General features: G+C 41.1%; 1 protein-coding gene across 2 annotated transcripts in view; it reads right to left on the reverse strand.

The window, feature by feature from the left end:
- Positions 1-10277: 10277 nt before the first annotated feature.
- Positions 10278-26189, reverse strand: part of ORAI2 (ORAI calcium release-activated calcium modulator 2) — a 34366-nt gene continuing 18454 nt past the window's right edge. Inside the window, exons 1-3 of one of the 2 annotated variants that reach the window (XM_069944456.1) lie at positions 20169-20225; positions 18349-18587; positions 10278-14527 (exon numbers count right to left, since the gene is read on the reverse strand). In XM_069944456.1, the coding sequence (XP_069800557.1) occupies positions 13979-14527; positions 18349-18573 (774 nt within the window). In that variant the 5' untranslated portion in view covers positions 18574-18587; positions 20169-20225 and the 3' untranslated portion in view covers positions 10278-13978. Of the gene's footprint in view, positions 14528-18348; positions 18588-20168; positions 20226-26189 lie in introns of those variants that run through there. The other variant, XM_069944455.1, reaches the window with a different exon arrangement.

The raw sequence follows: 26189 nt of genomic DNA on the forward strand, positions 1-26189 counted from the left end.
GAAGAACTCCTTTAACTTTCTTTATATCATTGTACGCTCCGGTCCAGTGTTAATGTAACTATTAGATCTTCTATCTGAACACAGTTTCACAGAATGATATCCCTATTTCAGGGTTTCAGGGTTCTGCCCCTATTTCTGCTGCCTCTGCAAAGTTCCTGCCAATAACAATGTAATCATTGTTTTAAAACCCTGGAAATGCACTTGCTGATCTCAATAAGAATAAAGAAACTTGTGTATTTATTGTTATTTGACAATCGTGCCTGTATTACATTAGTTCACAGTGTTCTATATTGTATTCTGTTTGAATTTTTCTATTTGATTTAATAGAATCAATTTACACAATAAAATCATGCAGTCTTTACTATATTTACTTTTTCTCAGATAACTACCGCAAAAAATGGGTGATTTATAAGTAAAGCAATGGTAAAGAAGAGCATTGCTTCCTCATATGTAGCTTTATAAGTCTGTGAAGATTAGGTTTATACTTTGGATAGTGTACTTCTTGGTAAGAGACAGATCTGTGACTTCTAGACATGCCTCTACAATGCATTGGCATGTAGCTTCAGGCTGCATTCACACGTTCCGGGAAGTTGTCCGTGCTCACGGATCCGTGCGCACGGACAATTTTACAGTCCATTGCTTTCTATCAGGCTATTCAGATGTTCCGTGATTTCACGGATCCGTGATCCGTTCCGTTAAAAAATAGGACATGTCATTACTCGGAACGGATGCACGGAAAGGATTCCCCATGGAAATCAATGAGATCCGTGTTTAACACGGATGTACACGGATGTGACATCCGTGTTCATCCGTGAAAAACACGGATGTGATGTAATCAATGTAATTTAAAATGCTTTAACACAGATCCGTGAAAAAAACGGACACGGATGCAAAACGGATGAAAAACGGACTGTTTTGCACGGATCACAGAGGTAGCTGCCGGACCACAATCACGGACCGGGAAAAACACTGAATGTGTGAATGTAGCCTTAGGGTAGACCTCAGAGTGAATTTAACCACTAGGTAACAGTCTGATCCTGCTCTTGACAATACTTTTAAATCCCTGACTGTCAGAGTTTTCCTTACACTGCATTAGGGCCCTACTAAATGGAGCGCCGTGTAGTAAAGACAACAATCAGCTGAGGAACTGATCATCAGCTGATCGTTGTCTTCCAATATGTTTAAAAACACATTGGCCACGGGCAACACTTCGTTACGTACAATAGTAATGCGGCTGATGCAAGGGTTAAAGGGGTTATCCAGCACTACAAAAACATGGCCACTTTTCCTTCTACTGTTGTCTCCAGTTCAGGTGTGGTTTGCAATTAAGCTCCATTTACTTCAATGGAACGGAGTTTCAAAACCCCACCCAAACTGGAGACAAGAGAGGGGGAAAGTGGCCATGTTTTTGAAGCGCTGGATAACCCCTTTAAGAAAAAAATAAAGGTATATTTACCTCCCCACATTTCCCAGTGTCCTCTTGCCTTGTTTCTGTGATTCCACACTCACCGTTCGCTGTAATTCCGCATTCGTTCACTTTATTTTTTCACTAACTGTGTAATTGCACATTGTTCATTGTTTTGCTGAGTAAACAATCATAGTAAGGATAGCAATAACGATCATAGTACCAATCGTAACTAACAATTATCTGTGTAATATGGTGAACGGTTTCAGGTTAAAGATAAACAATCTCGTTTGTGATCGTTTATCATTAGTCGCTAATTGTTAAAAATCGCTCCGTGTAATAGGACCCTAAGGCAGTGATTGGCTGAGCGGCCTGTCACTTTAGATGACCAGACGTATGAGCTGCAGCTGCAGGGACTGGGGATTCCTACAGACAAGGCTGGAGGACATTGGGGTACACTGGCAGGTAAGTATATCTTTTTTATTTACACCTTTAAAACAAGCTTGCTGTACGATAATCGAGCTGTGTAATAGACTCTGTCAGTGAGGGCTGATCTAGCGGATCACTCGCTCTCTGAACCATGATATTAGGCTGTGTAATATGGCCCTTTAAATTTAACATATAGCCACCAAATTTAGAACTGAACATTATGGGGGAAATTTATCAAGACATACATGTATGCAGATATTACGTAAATCCCTGCCCCAATGCCACGCGCTGTATTTACTAAGAGGTGCCTTTTCCCTGGCGTACCTTAGGAGTATTATTGATAAATCCCCCCTATTATAGATACTTTTGGGGAAATATGATACTGTAAAACTGGTGCAGATCGTTAAAAAAGGGCAAAATTATGCACAAACCACATGCACAAATGTTTACTGAACTTACCATTGAGTGTGCATAGAAAGGGGGTTTCATGGAAAGGGGGTGGAACTGCCGCTTGCTAAATCCAGGGTGACTGTACACTGGTGAGGGTTTACTCAGGGTCCATTTACACAGAAAGATTATCTGACAGATTATCTGCCAAAGATTTGAAGCCAAAACCAGGAACAGACTATAAACAGAGATCAGGTCATGAAGGAAAGCCAGAGATTTTTCCTCTCTTCAAATCCATTCCTGGCTTTGGCTTCAAATCAATGGCAGATAATCTGTCAGATAATCTGTGTAAATGGACTTTTTATTGTTAAGGATTTGACTGTTCACATTCCTCTCCCCGCTCTGTGTCTGTGTAAGTGAGACGGCTCCATAGAATTGCATTATACACATATCACAGTGCCAGAAGGGAACAGGCTTCTGGCTTGTTCTCCTGATCAGTAGATGAAAATTATTGACATGTGTCCCTGACATGTCAAAAGCTTTATTTATTTATTTTTTCATGACAGTGCCTCTTTATGACTGGTGCACGAAACACTGGTCCTAGTAAATCACTCCCTTTAGAGCTTTTGTATTTTTAGTGCGCACATGTATCTTTCTTTACACTTCACACAAGAATACAGGAAAGAATCTCAACAGAAACAAGGGAAAGAAGCCATTTAAGAAGCTTTTCTTCTTGAAACATTTGAGTATGTCAGCCCACCGGATATTCCTCTTGAAATAAAACACATAAAGAAATTATTACACAGGCGTACATTCAATATTGCTTTATATAACTTTAAAATGTGAAAACAAGCCAGTAAAAATGCAAATTATGTATATTCACTATTTTGCTTAAAAAGGTACAAAATGTGCAAATTCACAATTACAAGATTTACAATTAAAAGATTTAGTAAGCAAATGTAGTAAAACTATACAAAAGAACAATGCATGGTACCTTATACACATTTGGTCATAGTAACAAAAAAAACAACACAATAATCTTAATAAAAATGAATCAGGTCAGTGACCCATACATTACATTTCTAATTAAACATGTCAGTTTCACTCATATACCTTACAGGGCATATCAACCTTTTACCATTTTATGTGCGTATTGTTTCAACGCACATAAAATAAATAAAAGGATAAATAAAATAGCTGGAGTAACCCAACTAATAGTCCTACGCTTAGGCCTCTGTCTCTGCCTCTGCAGTGTTACAGACTACAAATCAAAATCATAAGGTACTCCCTTAAAGGGGTTTTCCGGGCAAAACTTATTGATGACCTTATCTCTGGATAGGTTATCAATATTAGATTGGTGGGGTGCCGACACCCATCACCTTTGCTAATCAGCTGTTTGCCACTACCGCTACCCTGGCATACACAGTGAAACAAAGCAGGAAGAAGACAGACGTACAATGTGTCGTGGCCAACTTGGGTTAATGCACCTCAACTCCCATTAAAGTGAATGAGATGTAGTAACCCAAAATGGCCAATATACAATATATGCTGTATGACACCACCGCACTTAGGCTAGGTTTACACTGCGTTTTAGCAATCCGTTTTTGCGAGAAAAAAAAAACGGACGCATTTGTGTGCATCCGTTATTCCATTGACTTCCATTGTATAAAAAAAACGGATCAAAAGGACACAAAAATGTAGCTGACACGTTTTGATCCGTTTTTTTTTTTTTACAATGGAAAAACAGATGTACACAAATTTGTTTTTTGCAAAAAAAGGAAGAAAAAAACTGATTGCAAAAACGCAGTGTGAACCTAGCCTTAGCAAATCCAAAATGGCAGCACAATATCAATCTAGAGTATCTACACATTTAGGCTATGTTCGCATACTATGTTCTTTGGCAGTTTGAAGGCCGTCTGTTAGGGCAACCATCATTGTAAGGCCAAATAATGGATGTAATTTCATTATGATGGTTATTTTTATAATTAAATAACGGCTGTTATTTGGCTTCAAAGTAACAGCTGCCATAAAAGACGTTCGTCGAATGGCCAACATCACAAAATGTGTAAACACAGACTACGGGCCCTATTGCACAGAGCTATAATAGGCCGAATCACGTCGATTCAGCCGATTATCACTCCATGTAGTAGAGACAAGTATCATCCGATTACAAAAATCACCGGCTGATTGTGGTCTGGATGTAAAATAATTGGCCGCCAACCCAGCATCACTACATGTCTTCTCCGGCAGTGTAATGGTGCATTTACACAGACAGATTTATCTGACAGATCTTTGAAGCCAAACCCAGGAACAGACTATAAACAGGGATCAGGTCATAAAGGAAAGACTGGGATCTATCCTCTTTTCAAATCCACTCCTGGCTTTGGCTTCCAAAATCTGTCAGATAAATCTTTCTGTGTAAACGCACCCTAAGGCTCAGTAAACAAGCGCTGATCTAGCAAATCGGCACTCATTTACATTATTGATCAGGCTGTCAGCATCCTGTCTAATAGGACCCTAACTCAAAAAAATGGTCCTAAACGTGGATATAACCTTTGTCACACACCTCAGAAAAGTGTTGAGCCTCAGTTTTTGATGGGAGTCTTGTAGATGGGCCCCCCTATCTAAACTTTTTTAGGGTGGCATTGTTCAAATCAAAAAATTTTTTAAATTTGTTAGGGGGGGGGGGGAAATTGGTCACAATTAATAACTTACCTCTCCTCATGCCTGCGGTGAGCTGTGGCAGCGGCTGTGGGCCCCCCTGCTGGAAGTCATTTTTTGCCCCGGCTGCTGAACTAGCCGCTCAGACAATCAGTGACTGAAGCGGCGTCCTGCCCCAGTGACTGATGGCTGAGCGGCCAAGTCCATCAGCGGGGTCGTGACATGGACACCCTGGAGATCCCGGAGCCCTGTGGGGGTTCCACGGCCGGTCTCTATGCTTACCAAGGGCACGAAGAGAGGTAAGTTAGTAAGTACTGTATGATCAATTTCCCCTCTCCCCCCACAGAAAGCCAGGGTTTTAGAAAACGCAGACAGATAAAGGGGTTATCCAGCGCTACAAAAACATGGCCACTTTCCCCCTACTGTTGTCTCCAGTTTGGGTGGTTTCAGTTCCATTGAAGTAAATGGAGCCTAATTGCAAATCACACCTGAACTGGAGACAACAGTAGGGGGAAAAGTGGCCATGTTTTTGTAGCGCTGGATAACCCCTTTAAGATCTCTGGATCTTAGAAGCTGTTAACCTTACTTCTGATGCAAAACAAAAATTTTTCCCTGTTGCCCAAATGTAAATTAATATACCTAATACCATAAATCCACGTATACACCAGACTGTAAACATATGCAAAGCAACAGAAGATGGACAACTGTAATATAATCATGACAGTCAAATACAACTACATGCCCACATAATCCAATATCCATTTGACATATCGGGGGGGGGGGGGGGGGGGGGGTGTCAGCACTGCTTACAATTGTAAAGGGGAGGGATCAGAATGCTTTACTTACATGTGCCCCTTTACAGTCTGTACAATGAGTATGTATACTATATGTTTTCTCATTGCTAATTTTACTGCCTCATCAAATTGCCTAACTGTAAGTTGGGCATATTGACTTTAAGGTATTCACTAAAAAAACTTTTCTTTGCTCACTGTAAACATTTTAGTTGACACTGTTACATTACCTCAGTCTAATTCTATCCTTGATCATAAAATGACCTGCCTCAGTTCCTTCAGGGTTAGTGTGTTACTGGAACCAGGAAGCAGCAATGTGTGGTATCAGATGGTGTCAGAATGGCAGTTGGAGGGGCTCGGGACAGGTGAGTATGGCTTCTTTTTTATTTTTGTATACCTGACTCCCAATCTCAATATACCCCTTATATAATAAGGGTTCATATAATCATTCAAACTCCCCCACATTCTGGTATTAATGAAGCATAAGACTTCATTAATCATTGACATGAACATGACAAAGTATATGCACAGAGTATATATGGCAGCAAACAAAATCCATAAGGCCTTATATTGCAGAGCTATAGGCACTCCATATGCCACAGTATAGATACTTGGTACAAGTCCTCTGTAATATGGTATGCAGTAGAACATAACAGATCCACAATATGTACTTATCCATTAGGCCTATGAAGGGTGGCTTCTATACTTGATAACAGTGCCAGTTTTGCCCAGACAATCCTGAAAAGGTTGTCCGAAAGTGTGGGTTCTGGGGACAATCCTGTGTATTTCAGGGTCTTTCACCATAATAATGTCAAAGCTGGCATGGTGAACAGGCAAACAATGCTGAAAACAAGGGTACCAGAAATCGCAGTTGGCATTACTATAACTGAACTAAAATGTAACATTTTCAGTGTAATACAGTATGTTATACACAAATAAAATATATACTTATATACAAATACATAAAGCTCTTCATTCTTTGTTATATGTTTGCAAATAAACATTCAACAGTTTACAATTTAAAAGTTTAAAGTACATTGTTAAAGCATGAGCAATGTATAAAAAATAAAGCCCAAAACATCCCCATGAAAGCCCTTTGCTTACAATTGCCCGATGTCCCTTTTGGTAACAGGAAAATAAATTTTACATTCTAATTATATTAATTTGCGCCAAAATAATAAAACTGAAAAGCATGTGACTGACTAGGTAGAGGATGTTACAACAAAATTCTAGTAGTGTGTGGTCACAAAATCCGACTTTATAGTAGCCTGGTGACCTATGATCAATTACACAGAACTGCAGGAGGCCCAGGTATTATGGACTAAAATTAAACCAAAAGTGTTTAACCAGACTTAGTTTTCATAATCTTTCAGAGGATAGAGGTTCTAACCAAGGGTCTCCAATATGAAAACTGTGTATAGTTGAGGAGACGGCACTCTGTAGTGGTGGTGCTCGTGGTGGGGCAGCAGGATAAAAAGTGATAAAAAGAATCCCGGCACTCACCAAGTTGAGTTATGCTTGTTTATTCAGTGCAAGACATCATAGGGTACAGGAGGACACGTTTCGGCATAACGCCTTCATGGAGCACCAAATAAACAAGCATAACTCAACTTGGTGAATGCCGGGATTCTTTTTATCGCTCCAATATGGAAACTGTCTTGCTGCCCATGGTAGAAATCCATGTCATGGCTCCTGGTGAACTTTGGTGGCCATGGGGGACAAGGTTACCTTTTTTCAGTTTTGATCCATAAGGCCCAAAAGCCATCAGATATTAACTTATCCATACAGGATACATGAATCCAGAGAGAGCTCCATTCTACTGAGTGATTGTACCCGTGTGGAATTGTGTAAGAGCCATTTTCTATTGCACCATAATAGACTTCTTATTCTTTTAAGGTCTTAGTTCCTGGACCAGAATTGTTTTGCATGGCAAATTGCCTAATTTTATTTCAGCAGATCCTAAAATCTACATGGTAAAGATTAAGGTGCCAGCTCACACCTTGCTCTCCATGCACAGCTCTATGAAGCTACCTCAGGCCTGTGCCAGGAAACAAAGAAATGACCTGTGTAGTCAGCACAAGCTTCAGTGCACCTGCATTTCGACAGTATGCAAACAAGACAGATCAGATGATGGAAGGTAAACATTCAAGAGAAATCGAGGGGAGGAGACAGCACTGCTCACAAAAAATCCTCTCTCTATAGGCAGCTATATCTGTGATATGCAGGAAAGCTCGGCACTCGGAAGTTTGCTCAACAGGTGTTCTCAGCGTGCAGCTGTAATTAAGTACGCTGAATAAACCTGTGTGTTGAGCAAGCTTCAGTGTGCCGAGCTTTCCTGCATATCACAGAATCTGCATCTACGTGCACCGGACTGAAAGGTTGATGTGCCGTTCCCATTTTGCTATTTCGTATAGGCAGCTATATTCATCCTCCAAGAAGACCTGAATGTTGCTCAAACTTGGAGGTAACCAATTCTCAGTATCTGGATATTAGTCTTATCAAAATTATTCAAATTTCTATGTGTCAGGCAGCACAAGGGGTACCAGGCACATGGATTTTACCAAAATATCTCCAACAAAGATCCCAACGTGTGAACTGGTTCACCCTCATGTACCAGTGGTGCTCAATCATCCACAGCAGTAGAAGCATATCTGGAACATCTTCATATAGAAAGTAAGGATGAGGCACTCACCAATCCATAAACGCTTATTAGTTTATTGACGTTACATCACAGGAACACAAAATGCGGGCAACAGCCTGTTTCGTGTGCTGACGTGCATGCTTCCTCTCGGTCAGCACGCGAAACAGGCTGTTGCCTGTTCACTCAGGCCCCTATTACATGGGGAGACATAGATTAGCAGCGAGCAGGTAATAAGGCCTTCACTCGACTGCATCCTTGGTTCCTGTGATGTAACTTCAATAAACTGATAAGTGTTTATGGATTGGTGAGTGCCTCATCCTTACTTTATATATGAAGATGTTACATGAAGTTTACCTCCTAACTATTCTATAGTGCATCCAAGTATCAGATTGAGAGTGACTACACCAAATGTAGCCAGAAAGCTCAGAGCCACATCCACTTGGTGCAAAACCCATTTAAAGCCTGATGAAGGGAAGTTCCCAAAAAGTTGTATTTTAAATATAGCTATAGCATGGTTGTATTTGTTCTGACATGCATTAATAAAAGCTTGCACTGAGCATTCTCATTAAATTTGCTGCACCGACTGTCAATTTGATACTTATCAAAATGAAAACTAATGAAATGATCTACAAATAGCACTGGTGCAGATGGTTTTGCCGCCGTCTTGGAGTTAAAATGTGCAAGCGCTGAAGCAATATCCAACGTGTCTTTTCAATTTCAAGCTGTTTTGGCATGTAATGGAGGTGAGATCCTCAGCAATTTCTGCTTGCCTCACTAGAGATCATTCACAGTCACAGTTTGCTGCTGCCAATATGTTGATGATGAAAACTGGGTAAACAGATGAGCAGAACATGAAGTTAAAGACACGGTAAAGTAACAATAAACATACCTCCTACAAAATTGATGGAGTTAAGTAACACCTACCAATTGGCCCATGGCAACCAGTGGGATTTCACTTTCTATTTCCATAGCATGTTTTGTTGCTTAAAATATATGGTTTTGCTTAGTATAATTATTGTAACTATAAATTTTGACATTTTAAACCAATATCTATTTTGTTATATTGTGATTAACATGGTCTCATGGTAGATGCTAGAGTGATACTAAATGGTAAACAATATATTAAAAGGCAAGTGTCCCTGGCATTGTAAAAACAACTTTTGACATGTCCTAGAGACATGTGGAAGAAGTGCTTGGCTAAATACTTCACTTCTATGATATGTAGAAGCAGATCTCACACAGATCCACAGGCCACAGATGTCCTTGTAGACAAGTGCAGGTGGATGGACATCCACGAGTGCTTTTCTACAAGGAGATCTGTGGCCTGTTGATCTGTGTGAGATCTGCTTCTATATTGTTCTGCACCTCGGAGCTCTGCTGATGACCCCAGATGAGCAGCGGTGATCGACTGGTTAACAGTGCAAGATAAAGCTGTGCCAATGCAATAGCACAACTTTCCAAAGTGAGTGTATAGAGGTCTACACCTCACTGGATATCTCTGCGCTACAGTACTGCACCAGAAGGCATCCCTTTCCTTTTTTCATTTCTAGGCTGACTGTGATCTCCGTCTTGTTGCAGGAGACGGTCCCAATATACTTACATTGGAGCAAGTCTCCTGCAGCGAAATGAAAGAGGCAGTGAGCCAACGTTAAAGGGTTTATCCAGCGTGGGGGCACTTTTTTGGGGGGACCGAGGGGGAGGTGGCTGAAATAAAAGACGTCCACTTACCTCCCCGGTTCCAGCGGCGGGTCCCCATTTGAAGCCAGCTCGGATCCCGCCTCCTTCACTGAGTGGCTGAGCGGCCCTGAGATGTAGCGTCTCGGGCACCGTCAGACACCAGGAAGCGGCCGGGAACCGGGCACCGGAGCGCCATGATGCGGGACCCGCCGCTGGAACCAGAGAGGTAAGTGGACGTCTTTTATTTCAGCCACCTCCTCCACGGCCCCCACAAAAAAGTGCCCCCATGCTGGATAACCCCTTTAAGCATGTCAAAAGTTTCCATTTAAAGTATATTCTATTATATGCTAACATGTTCTACAGTTCCCATTGAATACCTTAATTTTACTTATATTATATTTCATTATTGCTTATAGACTATATTCACACACTGTCAAAATGAGCCGCTTTTATTTAAAGACATTTAACGTCAAATAACCGCCAATATTTTAGAATCTGTTGGCGCTATACAAATAAATATTATGATATTATTATTATTATTATTAACAACAACAACAGTTGACAATGTTAAATGAGGGAGTCCAAAAAAAAAAAACGGACGTCATTTTGAAGGCGTGTGAACATAGCCATAGAATGTTCACAGATAGTTGAATTTAGGGTTATCAGCTCTGATTTTACATTTCCCACAAGACTCTGCTTCCCAGGTTTGGAGAGTGTGGGACTTCTCCATGCACTGTACAAGAAGACTGTTGCAAAAAAAATAAAAATACAATAAATCTCCTACTATTCAGTGGGTGTCAAGTGATGGAGCTCAGTTAACCCTTTGTCTTTCAAACTGCAAGAAATTTTGAATTCTTATTAAATATCTATTGACTTCAACACAGTTGACTTTACCATGACCAGCATAATAAAAGTAGATTTTGAATATTTATAGACATAGAAATGTAACATTGTACCTATGGTGACGCTAAGACGAACATTCACTTATGTAACATAATGAGAGCATTACACGAGACTTGTTGTAAGCTTCCTAACATTGTAAACACACAGCATGTGTAATATCAGTATAGGTATATATGTTCTATATGTTCTAAGCTGGATTTAGTATAGGTAATAACTAACAATCATCACTGTGAGTTCATACCAGCATAGTTTTTTCTGTTGTTCTGCTCTATTAATAGTGCAGAACAAGCAAACAAATCATGCAGGTAGTAGTATTGCATGCCAAGCACCAACGGTGCCCAGTACACGTGTGTAAACTCAGACTAACCCTACAATCTAACCACCTAGAATAGTTAGGTGAGTGGGAAGGAAATAAATGATTGGATATCTAACCTAAGCAGTATTGCTGCCATTGGTATAGCACACCGTTTTTTGGGCCTAATTCATGCTCTGTGAGAGTACTCCCTCCTACCATGTGTCTTTTATATACTGTTTTTTCCTGTTGTGTTATAGGGCGTCTCTAGGCCAGATTCTAGATGTGACTGCCACTCCTGAACCCTTAAATATTTACCTTTGCTTGCTGCCCGTCCCTAGAATATAACACCCTAACCCCTTATTTTGCTACATTACTCATATCTTATACACTAACTCTATGGTATCCTCTGTTTCCTGAACGGCTAAACAATCCGTCTATGAACATGAAAATAAATATTTAAACAACATAGTAAATATTATGTGAACAGAGTTACAATCATGAACATTTCCTTTGTACAAACCTCATTCTTTAGTATCATGAAGAGGGTTGGGCTGGGATACATTAGCCCCCCATATAAGTGCAGTATAAGGCATACTTTATAATTAGCAGGAAGCAGCCAATAAAAAACTGGGAATATAAATAGATGGTAGCTTAGATGGTGACCACAGCAGTTTGTTACAAGCACACACTCTATTTGCAAAACTATGTTTGGTGCTTACTGACTGGATCGTGTATTTCACATTGTATGGACTTTGTATAGATAGATGAGCAGGTAACATTGGTGGTGGGGAGTGATGCAGATCTACCTGGTACAAAGTGTTAGGAAATGACCATGTGACTAGCATTTATAACATTAGATAAGCATGTCAGCCTTTACTAGGGTGATGAAAAACATACAATGAGCATGCTTCTATAGGATGCCTCCCAAATAGTCCCAAATGTTTGCTTCCCACAACAGCCTCAAAAGAATTTTATTTTTATTAAAAGGGGGTTTCCATCTCCAAAAGGTAGGAAATATTTTAATAAAGCCTATACTTTACATTCAGGAAACAAATCAGCACAAAGCTGTTTATAGTCTTTAAAGGGACCATCAGCATTTTGTCCAGTCCAGGCAGTGATAAGTGGCAGCCTGAGTTGAGGGAAAGCCATGCACCCCGGCTGTCAATCACGCCTGACTGGCAGGAAAGAGCATGGTATTGTGACTTTAACCCCTTGCCATGACTACAAAAAACAGTCACGGCTGCAGAAAATAAATGTAATTTTCTCTGTTCGGCCAAATTGCAGTACAGTCAGGGGAGCAAGCATTGGAAAGCTGTTCTACTGCTCTGTCAGGTCCTGGGGCCAGTTTATGTGGACCTCAAGGACCTGACAGGTTCTCAGTTATAATGGATATTAATCTATATAGATAAATATACCCATCACCATCCAAATATCTAAGGTATTCGATAAACTGGCACATGCCTGGTCCTGTTGATGGATTAAAGGAGTGTTACTGTCATTAAAATAAGCATCCCTATTCACTCGTATTTCAAAAGGCACCATATTAATAGTAATCTCATCGTCCCAATTTCTGCTGATGTAAAGTGTCTTCTTAACAGTATTACATTGTAATTAGCATATGTATAAAGTACAAATAATATAATTATGTACAGTCAGAAAAAATACATATTTTACACTATACATTTACGCTTAGTTTTCTGTATTTACCCTATATAGTTTTATTAAAATTCCCGTAAAGCTTCTTTATAACAATTAAATAGTTAATATGGTTACTTGTATAATATATGACTGAATAGTTTTCTGCTATTCTTAATATCTCTTCTATGACACATAAGCTGTGTTATATATTAATGACTGCTCGCTCTAGAATTTAGATATGTTAGCAATCCTGATTTTGCAGGGACAATCACAGTAGCCACAAAGGGGCAGGGTCTATGCAAATCTCATACACAAGGGCAGCCTCAAGGTGGAGCTTAATGTCCAGATTTAGTATTTTCAAAGCTTGTTACAGGTAAGGTGTGGGTACCGGTATTGTACATAGGATTAAACAGAAGCTCCCAATAGTTATTCAACCTTACTGACCTATGTCTGTAAAAAGAGAAATGTATCTCTGCTTCACAAATAGTGTACCTATCCATTTTATGTAAAAATTATAGATATTCTAAACTCACCATAAAACGTAAGTGTACAATATCTATAAGAACTGGTCCTGTCTTCCATTAAATAGAACCATAGATATGAATGAGTCCTGTGTAATGACCCATTTCCCCTTGGGTGGCGCTGTGGGAAACAGGTCTACCTACTGATTATAACTGATCGATTGGGATCCCAGTAGGGGTGACACTTTGTGTCATTGTCAAGGGACCCATCCTAACTAGAAAATTCCTTTAATTTATAATTAACATGTACCCAGAATAGTTATGTCTTTCATCTTCCATAGCTGAAGATGACTTGCTGAGATCCCAGGTGCACATAACAGAAAAATATCTGACAACTATAAAGGACTCAAAAGTAAAAAAAACTTAGAATAGTCTTCATTATGGGCCTACCAAAAATCTAATAGTTATCCTTCACTTTAGGCCCCATTTGTAAACAATAAAACTTTTCCCTTTTACACTTTTTCCCTTTTGCACCCTGTAGTCTTCAATGTGCAGAAACAATCTGCAGCTTGGAAAGGGGGATCTTTAACCTTCACCACTATTACCCAGAGAAGTGAAATACAGCCCAGTCTCTGGAAAGTGTTCAGTAGTATATAGACTCATGGACCTGGGTCTATTGATCATTGATCTTCACACCACATTTACACCTCGGTCATGTCCATCAAGCTGGATCTTTAACTTGTGGAGTTCTTCAATTTCCCTGTGATGGCGCTCTGTTTTGTGCCTTACCAGCGTGCGATAAAAGTGAATTGTGAATATGACAAAGATAATGCCCACAGGTACCATGATGATGGTGGACACTAGTGCAGAAGTAAAACCTGCATCGGAACTTTGCCTCTGTGCTGAGGTAGATTCATTGCGAACTTGTGGAGAGTCTATTGGTAGGAATTTTATCCAGCACAGAAGAACCACCTCAGCAAGAAACAGAAGAATCCCAAGAGCCGTGGAGAAACCCCAAGCCAGTTCAATATAGGGATGCATACGATCATGGGGTGATTCGTTGACAGAGTTCAAGTTGTGGATATTACTCACTGCCTCCACATTAGGAAGTATACAGGTGCTTATGAGAAGTGCAAATAGGTGGACAGCCACCAGTATGGTGGTGCAGGCACTAAATGCAATAAGTAATGGTTTAGGGTAATCATATTTCATCTCTAGCTGGACTTCAACCATTGCCACCTGGAAAACAACACAAAACAGGGAGTTAACAAAAATAGGGATCTTGTGAAAGAAGAACCATGGAAATCATGCTACTCAGTAGAAAGTCTTCTGGCAATTTGCCCATTCTGTAATTTTTCCTTTACAGCGAGACAAGTTTTCAGCCCACGCAGAGACCTTTCCCAAACTTGAAACAACCAGAAATGCAAACTCCTTCTTCCTTCCAATATAAACACATTATCCAAAAATAACATTACATTTGGGATTTAATATTTTTCTTCTACAGGTATTTACTTAGAAACATTCAATCTGTGTTGTTTGTTGACCTCTATATATATTTTTGGGATGCATTTTCAAAGCCTATCAATAGGAGGTAAATGAATTATTCTATATCGGGTTTTCTTGGTGTAGGAAAGCGTTTATTCTTATAGGGAATTTCCACCAAAATGCATAGAATCAGCCATATCACATGAATCACATAGAATCGGCCATATCACATTATATCACAGTCAAAATGCTTTTTGCAATAATATTCTCATACAAAGGATTCTACTATATTGATAAGGGCTTGTTCACATGGCCATCTGTATATTGATAAGGGCTTGTTCACATGGCCATCTGTATATTGATAAGGGCTTGTTCACATGGCCATCTGTATATTGATAAGGGCTTGTTCACCTGGCCATCTGTAAGTTATAGAGACTTGTAAATTACTTCTATTTAACCCCTTCCCGCATCAGTGGGTAAATGTACGTCCTGATGCGGGGATGGGGGGTACAGAGAGGGGTGGTGCGGCGACCCCGCTCTGAACCTCAGCGATCCCCGCTCCCGCTAATTATACATTTAATTGCAGCTGTCAAAACTGACGGCTGCATTTAAATGTATTAAGTGCCCTTATCCCTGGTGTCTAGTGGGGGAATCTCCCTTACACAATGTGATCCCTTCTACTGAGCTGGCTGGGGCTCAGCATTGCACTGATGCTGATCCCGACTCAGCAATCGATGTATCTGTCTACAGCAGACCAGAGTGATACAGCAATGATCTAATCAATCATTGCTGTATTAAGTATACTGCAGTGATCTCTGAATCACCCCCCTTTTCCCATTTTATAAATAAAAATATATAAATAAACAAACATATTTGTTATCGCCGCGTGCGTAATCGCCCAAACTATTAAATTATCACCTCCTGATCTTGCACGGTAAGTGGCGTAATCGCAAAAACATGCCAAAGTGCAAAATTGCGCTTTTCTTGTCAGTGATCATGATCACGAAGTTGCAAGATCATGGCACAAAAAATGACACCTCAGACAGCCCCATAGACTATAGAATAAAAGCGTTATAAGGATGGTAATAGAGCGATTTTAAACACATTTCGTTTTTTTAAAAGGTTTTAATTTTTTAAAAGCTGTCAGATAAAATAAAAGTTATGCAAGTTAAATATCGTTGTAATCATAGTGACATGAGGAACATATATAACATGTCAGTTTTACTATAGAAAAAAAAAAGGTCTCATGTGGGTCTGTAGGTGAAAAAATGCAAGCGCTATGGTCTTTTAAACACGAGGAGGAAAAACTGAAACCACAAAAATAAAAATTAGCTCGGTCCAGAAGGGGTTAAACGCCTCCCTGTACTTTTCAGCTGCTATATGTGCTGTAGGAAGTGGTTTATTCTTTGAGGTCTGACACAGTGCTCTCTGCTGCCACCTCTGTCCGTGACAGGAACTGTCCAGAGCAGTAGTAAATCCCATAAAAAACCTCTCCTGCTTTGGGCAGTTCCTGTCACGGACCGAGGTGGCAGCAGAGAGCACTTCCTGCAGGACATACAGAAGCTATGTACTGGAAGACTTCAGATTTTTAAATAGAAGTAAATTACAAATCTTTATAATTTTCTGACACCAGTTGATTTGAAAACATTTTCACTGGAGTACCCCTGCAAATGGAACAAACACAAGTGACTGCTGCCCTTCTATGTCTCCTTATAAATCTAGTATAAATGCGTCTTCTTTTAATTGTTTGTGCTTCTGCTTCTATTCATTTTACAATCTTTTGTTATTTATGTATCAGCATTGTCAAAAAACAAATGGGCATACGGAGGAATTAGACAAATATCACACAATGACTAGAGATTTCCATGACTCGTTCATTTTGGAATTCATTTATTTTATATGTTAGAATTATTATGTCAGCATAGTAACATAAAAACCTGTTTTTGGCAGGTTGTCACAATGTTAAATTTATTGTCTCAAAAATCCTTTTCAAAATCCGTGATGCTCTGTCAGGCTTCAAAGACAACTCTCCAAGACAATAAAATTGTCCTTATTTAGTGAGGGAAATGAAACATTGTCTTCAGAATTTGATACAAGTCCAAGATTCAAAACCACAATTATTTCTGTGTCTAAAAACTTGAAAATATTGATGGGGCTTTGAAAGATAGCGTAAATCTGGAGATGGCAACAGAATGTACGACATTTCTACTGACTGTTAAAATGTTCTTCCTACTGACTGCAATGTTAATTTTGTGGTCTTCGGCATAGCAGCGATGACATATTCATCTGATTATATTTATGATGGAAGAAAAATTACAAATGTTCTTTACTATCAAAAGCAAAACATCCTTCAAAGAAGAATCAGCTTATAAGGGCAACAACTGTACTAAGGTTTCTTCTTTTTATACAGTGGTCCCTCAACTTACAGTGACCTCAGGTTACAATATTTTTAAAATTCAATGGTCCTTTCTGGACCATTGTAACGTGGGCCAAGACTTAAAGGGGAAGTCTGGGCAAAATAATTTTTAGATATGTTATTGCCCAACAAAAGTTATGAAAATTACTAATAGACACTTATTATGGTAAATGTGGCTATAGTGCATTTTCCCTGCACTTACTACAGCATGGCGTGTTCAGGTCTCTGTAAAGTTGGTGATGTCACGTCACATAAACTGCCGGCTCCTGCTGCTCCAGTCTGTCCCACCACTGCAGCAGGTGTCGGCAGTTTATGTGACGTGACATCACCAACTTTACAGAGACCTGAACACCACATGCTGTAGTAAAAAAAAAAAACCTTCCCATATTTAAAGTTTAAATAAAAAAAATAAACAAAAAAAAACATATTTGTTTTTGCCACATGCGGGATTACTTGAGCTACAAAATTATTAAATAAAAACGTTGTAAGCGCAAAAATCGAACAAAGAAGGAAAAATGCAGATTTTTTAAAATCACATCCCAGCCAGAATTTTTTTTTATAAAAAGTGAACAATAAGAGCTCATATGGGTCTCTGGGAGACCCTGACTTCCGGCCTTCAATGGTCTCGGAAACAGAAGAGGGGTCAGAACCGCTCATTTGAATTGTGCCGCAGGACCGGACTGAAGACGCACTGCGGGACACTGCTCATCATCGGCGAGTATATGTGTCAGCGGCAGCGGGGGAGGGATGAAAAAAAAATGGGGAATGCTTCTTTAAACCTTTCACTACTTATGAACTGCTGTGTGAATTGCAGGAAGTGGTGTATTCTCTCCAGTCTGACAGAATGCTCTCTGCTGCCATCTCTGTCCATGTCAGGAACTGTTCAGAGCAGTAGCAAATCCCTATAAACAACTTTTCCTGCTCCGGACAGTTCCTGACATGGACAGAGGTGGCAGCAGAGAGCAACATGTCAGACCTGAAAGAATACACCACTTCCATATAACAGCTGATAAGTACTGAAAGGCTGTATAACTTTCAGACAAAAGCTGATTACAAAAATATTCTCTGGAGTAACTCTTTAAATTTCACTTCTGGGTGAACCTATTGCATAACCAATTTCTGAAGAAAAGCCTTAATGATATACATTTTTTAAGCTTACCATTGCAAATCCAGAAAGCAAAGCTGAGGTCCTGCTAGAAGCTTTCAACTTGGCTCTGCTGAGGTATAACTTCCTCCAGGATAAGGCCTGCACTGAGTGATGATTGGATGTGACCAGTTCCAAGTAGCTGCGCCTAACCCAGTCTCTGTAGTCCATACCTTTGTTGCTGCGCTCAGAGGCGGCTGGGGTGGAGGGATCCACTGGAACATTGAGTTCACTACTCATGCTTGCTGCTAATGCTAGAAACAAACAGACTATTAGTTATAGACAGTAGCAACAATATAGTAGAATTCAGTGATGCTAACATTTACTGTAAGGTCCCGTTCACACTACGGAATCGGCGCCAAGATTCTGGGCAGAACTCCTCCGCGCCTTCTATCAGTTACAATGGGAGAGTTTGCGCCTCCGCTCTCCGCGCCTCTCCGTGCCTCTCCGCTCAAAGAGTTGACAAGTCAATTCTTTGAGCTGAGAGGCACAGAGAGCGGAGGTGCACGAGCTCTCCTGTTGTAACTGATAGAAGGCAGGAGTTGGTGCGGAGGAATTCCGCCCCGGAATCTTGGAGCCGATTCTGTAGTGTGAACGGGGCCTAAGATGTAATAAATAACTAAGAATGAATAATAAATCATCACAAGCCTGGATCCATCAGAATTGTAGGCAATGGTATAGGGTAGGTCATGTCTTTGGTTTTGGTGAAGTCTTCAGTGGAACTTATTAGGTGAAGTGTTTTTTCATGGCAGGCCCACACAATGTGGCTGATCCCAGGTACAGAAGAGCAGAAAGGAGATATAGTCAATATAACATAAGGTCAACCCTGAGGGTATTGGTGATAAAATGAGTACTGGCCAAAACAAAGTCCAAAAGAAAGGTGTAGTCCCTGAACAGTCCATGTTACTTGCAGTAGGTATATCCCAATACACAAACACTTGTATGTTAAGCTCCTCTGTGCTGCTTTTGCTTACCCATTGTGCAGGTTGTAATGAGAGCCTCTCTGTTGTGCTCTTCCCACATATGCAAAGTGTCAAACAGCAGAGGAAAGAACGCCAGGTCCTTACAGTACTTAGACAAAGACCACATTGGAAAGATTCCATTTTCCTGATAAGTGATACTCTATAATTCAGTATAACACCCAGGACTACACTTTAACGTGTTAGTTCCTTCACACTGTATGCTTAACACATAGTAAATTAGCCATTCATTTACAAACACTGGGTGTAATTGGACATTATGGGGTAACCTGAGAGCGGAGTATTAACAATGGCTGACAGAATAATAAACACAGTCCAACATTTACTTTACTTCTTCCTTAGTTAAATAGCTCGGTAAAAGCTTTAGTACCAGTATGTGCCAAATTCCTCACATGTACAGTATAAAGAGCCCACATGGCCAGTATGAGCAAACCCACACGCTCACTAAAGAGCGGCGGATAATATACAGTTAGCATAAGGTAATGCATGATTTAAAGGGCTCTGTCAGCAGGAACAAAGCTGCTTATGTACTGATGAAATCAAGGTAAAGCAGCTCAGCGCTCTCGGCTCCACAGATAGGACAATTCTAGTATAATCACAGCAAGAAAACAGCGACTGGCACCATTCAGAAACACACAGCAATATACATGGACACTCTAGGAAGGCATATAGATGAGATCCCAGATTTACAGAGACTTTGGTTGTGCTCACTATACAGAGTATCATACGATAATTCTAGTCCATGCTTTTCATTCTGTACATTTTGATTTTTAACTTAAATATGATTTGTATTTTTTAAAACAAAAGTAAAAAATCTATTTTGTAATACATATGGCGGACCGAGGACCCTCTTACAGATTTTGTACTGAGGCACAGGAGCTTCAGTTTCTGTCTGCCACAGTAGTATGGGAATGGCTTGGTCTTGGGTACAGAAGGGCAGCATAGCACAGAGTTTCACAAGAAGTTTCATCAAGAACCAAAACACCAGAGGCCAGGGACGACCTTAAAGGGAATGTGTCGTCAGGAAATGATTTATTGTTAAAATAATGTTCTTTTTGTTAAACATATTTTTGAAGAATTTTTTGAGACATTTTTTCTAACTTTGACTGCTATAAAGTGATCTGTACATCATTGCAGAAAAAGAGGACACCAGTAGATAGGGGAGACAATAGCTGCTGCCTGTGGAATTACCTTTTCAGGTCACAGATCACGCTCAGTGATGTTTCACATTCATCTCAAGTGGACATCCTCTGTCTATTGTCATCTATGTCCATGAGTCTTGCTGTAAAGCATGTCATTAAATGTTGCTAAAAACAGCCCAAGCAAGATAACAGCCCCCATAACAATGTACAAAAAAAATTACAGTGAGAAAATATAAACAGATTAGAATAAAAGAACATGTTTTTGTATCTGGCTCTAATCAGCAAAAGAATATGTTGGTGACACATGGCCTTTATGGACATGCACCTGGTACCACTGGCCCTGATGGCCTGGACACCTGACTCTTGTACAGCTGATCATTAGCATAGATATTAAAAAAATGTACCCAAAGCAAGGATTGAAACAGGCCTTCTATTATATCATCCCATTTTGCCCACCAGGACAGAAAATGTTGACGCCTATTTCCTCATGCTTTCCGAAATCCTAAGGTCAAAACCCCTATTCCTTTCTTTGCTGACAATTTAGTTTGCTTTGAAGTAAAGTCCTGTACGGATTGTTGCCAACAGCAATAAGAATAGAACCAAACAGGTCTTTGCCCCCTCTCTCCAAGGGTACCATGGTCTGTCTCTATGGTATGTATGCCCTTGCATCCGATCCCACATATATTGCTAAAACCTATAAACTATTGCTATATGGTATTTAAATTACTGTGCAGGTAGTGTTATTTGGACAATGTACTGTATAACTGGATTATTTGGACACTATACACTCACCGGCTACTTTATTAGGTACACCTGTCTAACTGCATGTTACCACTTAATTTCTAATCAGCCAATCACATGGCGGCAACTCAGTGCATTTAGGCATGTAGACATGGTCAAGACAATCTCCTGCAGTTCAAACCGAGCATCAGTATGGGGAAGAAAGGTGATTTGAGTGCCTTTGAACGTGGCATGGTTGTTGGTGCCAGAAGGGCTGGTCTGAGTATTTCAGAAACTGCTGATCTACTGGGATTTTCACGCACAACCATCTCTAGGGTTTACAGAGAATGGTCCAAAAAAGAAAAAACATCCAGTGAGCGGCAGTTCTGTGGGCGGAAATGCCTTGTTGATGCCAGAGGTCAGAGGAGAACGGGCAGACTGGTTCGAGCTGTTAGAAAGGCAACAGTGACTCAAATAGCCAACCGTTACAACCAAGGTAGGCAGAAGAGCATCTCTGAACGCACAGTACCTCCAACTTTGAGGCAGATGGGCTACAGCAGCAGAAGACCACCCGTTACTAGCATGGTGTACCTAATAAAGTGGCCGGTGAGTGTATAGTACTGTATGCACAGAGCACCATCCAACATGCGACCAGCCTTGGCAGAGACTAGGGAGACAAAAACATTGTGGGGGTGTTTATTTAAACACTAATTTCAAATACTGATAAGAACATGAAAACTAGAGTCATGCTGTTCCGATATGGTACATTCCTTACAGCAAATAAGGCAGCTCAAACTCCAGTCATGAGATTCCAATAAAAGGGAAGAGCATTTATCCTAATGTGGAGCAGGCTGTTTTTATAAGATTTTACATCAAAGGAATGTTCAGTGGGAATGTTTTTCTTTTAACATTGTCATTCTTGGTCTAAGATTCTTTGCTAATTAAAGGAGAAGTCCTATTAAAGGGGTTATCCAGTGATACAAAAACATGGCTACTTTCTTCCAGAGACAGCCCCACTCTTGTTTCAAGCTTGGGCGGAGTTTTGCTGCTCAGCTCCATTGAAGTGAATGGAGCTTAATTGTCTTATTTTTTTGTTTACACATTATATATATATATATATATATATATATATATATATATATATGTATGTTACGGCTTGAAATAATATTATGGCATTATACTGTTTATCTCCAGTTTCCCTGTAGTACATTGTGAAATGAAGAAATCCAAGCAAGAAAAATATTTATTTCTCCACCCAATGGGAGATTAGCTTTGGCTGTAAATGATTTTGTAATACAGGATGTTCTTGTAACACTGTCTCTATATGCCAGTAGTGGTGCAACAGGAAGATTACCTCTGCTTAAAACACTTGGGGGGAAATTTATCAAACTGGTATAAAGTAGAATTGTCTTAGTTGCCCCTAGCAACCAATCAGATTCCACCTTTCATTTTCCAAAGAATCTGTGAGGGATGAAAAGTGGAATCTGATTGGTTGCTAGAAGCAACTAAGACAATTCTACTTTACACCAGTTTGATAAATCTCCCCCTTGCTTTTTACTGGTTTGACTTCCCATAGTATAAATATATTTTCAACATGCCTAAATTGTTGTCTACTTTTAAAATTGCAGTACAGGAAAATAACATAAATTAACATACTTAAGATCCCGATCTAGTTACCCAGTACAGGTGGTTCCCCTAAGTTTTATTTCACCTGAGATAAGTATCTCAGGTATCGCATAAAGGGGATGAAGAAGATGTTATGTATTTTCCCCACTAGGTGTCACTCTCTGCTTTATACTTGTGTTGTTTATGGAGCACAGCTGAAGGAGTAATGGTTAACTGTTGGTTGTCACATGTTCTCTTTTGTCCTATTACAGGTGCAGGTGCGTTCCCTCACTATTTCTACCTATAACACTTTTCTCTCTCCACAAGCCCACCAATCAGCACACGGTTCAGTTACCCCTATAAAAGTGAAATTAGTTCCTGGTGGGACGCATTTGGTGGGAGGTGGGGATGGCCTGAGACACTCAAGCAAGCACACTATTTCACTTTTGCTGACTATCTCCAGTATGCAGTGTTAAACCTTTGGGAGGGGTAGTCATCCTCTGAGGAAACCTTGTCCACGCCTAGAATCCCTCTTGCGTAACATAAGGGCAGTAACCATAGCTAGGTAATGACCCCAGTAGGACAAATAGCTGGAATCTGACATATCCTGCTGTCTGTGCACAGCTCTTCTGGGAAGCCTCTGAAAGTCTGCTACACCCTGGCCTGGGGCTCATACTACCCAACCTGCCACTCACTGAACTGGTAAGGGCAGAAGGTGGTCAGATAGCACACTTTCTAAACGTGAGTACGAGAATTCTTCACTCTTCGACATATTTTTAACTAACTCATCCCGGCAGAGTACACCACTACCTGAAAAAAGGCCTTCAAGACCCATCCCTACAAATCTTTCTAACTACCTGTCACCTGCACCTGCTTTCAAAATTATTACTGCCACTGTATTGTATTTCACGGAAGTTCTTCCAGTAAAGAGCGTTACCCTGGTTAAGTCACTGGACTCTGTCCTATTTTTTCGCATCTACACCTACATTTGGGCTATCCTCTCTGTCGAGCGCAGTTGCCGTTTGTCCGGGGGTGGGTTCCAGTACCACTCCTGGCCACCGTGACAAGTGCCCAAGTGACCCAACACCCACCTAGCAGTCACGACACCGCATAGCTAGCCCTGGCACACGGCACCCATACATCTTTTCATACTTTTGTCGGCAGTACCTGCTGCTAGTTGGTGTATGGGGCTCTCCCAACTGACCAACGACAGATGATGTTGGTGTAGAGAGACGATGGATGTGATAGAAAATCACTGCCTGACCCCTCTGTTCTGGGAAAGATATTCTGCTGTCAGAGCTCTCTGGCTGCGGCTTAACCCTCCCCTTCCCATAGAAAACACAGGATTGCTCTGCCATGCTGAATATTTCTGTGTTTAGCGAGGGCTGGAACAGGAGAGAAAACTGACATCTAAACAATCAGTCGCCCGTCAGTTATTGAAGGTGTATGGCCACCTTGAGGAAGTATCAATAGCAAAACTTATGGGGCTGCAGTAAGAGCATAAAATATAGCCAGGTGTTATTTAGGTGGTTTCACGGTTATAACCTATTTATAGACTCCTTTCGATTTATCTATGTATTTTTGTTGAGTAATACACTTTAATCCTGATGGTCTACTCTTTTACCATTTATATCGACATTTCTAATCCCCACCCTGATTTTCTCAGGACTCACTGTAAAACATCCCAGAAACACTCACCTTGGAATTTACAAAAGCCCCAACGGCCGATTTAGGCTATGTTCACACTACGTATTAGACCGGCTGTTCCATGACCCCGGCCGCGTCACGGAACGGCCGGTCTCTGGCCGGATCATCTCGGCCGGTACTTAAGTACTGGCCGGATGATCTTTCTGGCCGCAGAGCTCTGATGGGCGCATCAGAGCTTACCATAGCACACAGTGAAGCAAGCGGCCGGAGACGCTCGCTTCACTGTGTGAACTGACAGGTCTTTCTGCGGCCGGAATTCACTGAATTCCGACCGCAGAAAACTGACCTGTTAGTTTTTTCCGGCGCCGCACAGATCCCGGCCGGAGCGTATACGATGTGTGTACGCTCCGGCCGGGATCCCATTGAAGATAGGCTATGTTCCACCCCGCAAAACTACGGCCGTAGTTTTACCCAGTGTGTGTAACGCCTGGAGTCGTGGATCCACTGAACCGTCACTAGCGATGGCACTAACCGCACCAGGGAGCGGAGTCTAAGGGGCCGCTGGTTTTCACCAGAGCCCGCCGCAAGGCGGGATAGACTTGCTGCGGCAGGCGACCCCCAGGTCGCTACCCCTGGCTTGGTTGCTAGTGACAGCAGGCGAGGCATGGCAGAAGCAGTAGGCAGATGGTAATGCAGGCAGAGGTCTGTAGGCGTAACCGCAGGTGGCAGGCAGAGCTCAGGAACAATGGTTAAGCAGCGGACAGGGACCATGGACCGGGACAGAGGACAGGGACTAGGAACAAGGACTGAGGTCAGGAACAACAGGGAGCTGGGCCAAACGCTATGGGAAGCATGTAGAGGCTCCAACACCTGTGGTGGGGCATGCTGGGATTATATAGGGAGTGACCAGAGCAACTACCAATTACGGGTGGACTGGCCCTTTAAATCTGAGGCATCCGGGACGCGCGCGCCGGCCGGGACAGACAGAGACAGGAGCGGGGCGAGGTAAGGCGCCCCCCGGGGCCGAACTAGTGGCAGCGCCGGGTCCCTGCACATGGACCCCGGCGGCTGCATGAGGCAGGGGAAAGTTGCAGCCGTGACAGTGTGAACATAGCCTAACTGGGTTCACACTACGTATATTTGAGGCTGTATGTTTGAGGCTGTATAGCAACCAAAACAAGGAGTGGATTGAAAACACAGAAAGGCTATGTTCACATAATGTTGTAATTGAGTGGATGGCCGTCATTTAATGGCAAATATTTGCTGTTATTTTAAAAAAAACGGCTGTTATATTGAAATAATGGAAGTTATTTACCGTTATATGGCGGCCATCCACTCAATTTCAACATTATGTGAACAGATCCTTTCTGGGTTTTCAATCCACTCCTGGTTTTGGTTGCTATGAGGACCTGACATGAGGACCAAATACAGCCTGAAATATACATAGTGTGAACCCAGTAAAGTGCATCTAGCAGGATAGGACAGGATAGTTTAGAGACATGCTCGTTTTTCCCGGCCCGAATATGAAGCTTTGTTTTCCTGCCCTGTCTTTGCCATAGAGATCATTGAACATTGGGTGAACAGAGAGGACTAAATAAAAAAACAAAAAAACACATGCTTTCCACACCTGTACTTTAATGACAGTTAGGTGACCAGTGTGCTTAAACATCATGGTAATATGGTGGTCACCTTGCTAGGCAGAGCTGTAAAAACAAAAAACTTACCAAAGCACAGAAAGTGCCTCATGTCTTTAGTGTGGTTA

The sequence above is a fragment of the Dendropsophus ebraccatus genome, chromosome 11 (assembly GCF_027789765.1).
Source record: "Dendropsophus ebraccatus isolate aDenEbr1 chromosome 11, aDenEbr1.pat, whole genome shotgun sequence".
NCBI lineage: Eukaryota > Metazoa > Chordata > Amphibia > Anura > Hylidae > Dendropsophus > Dendropsophus ebraccatus.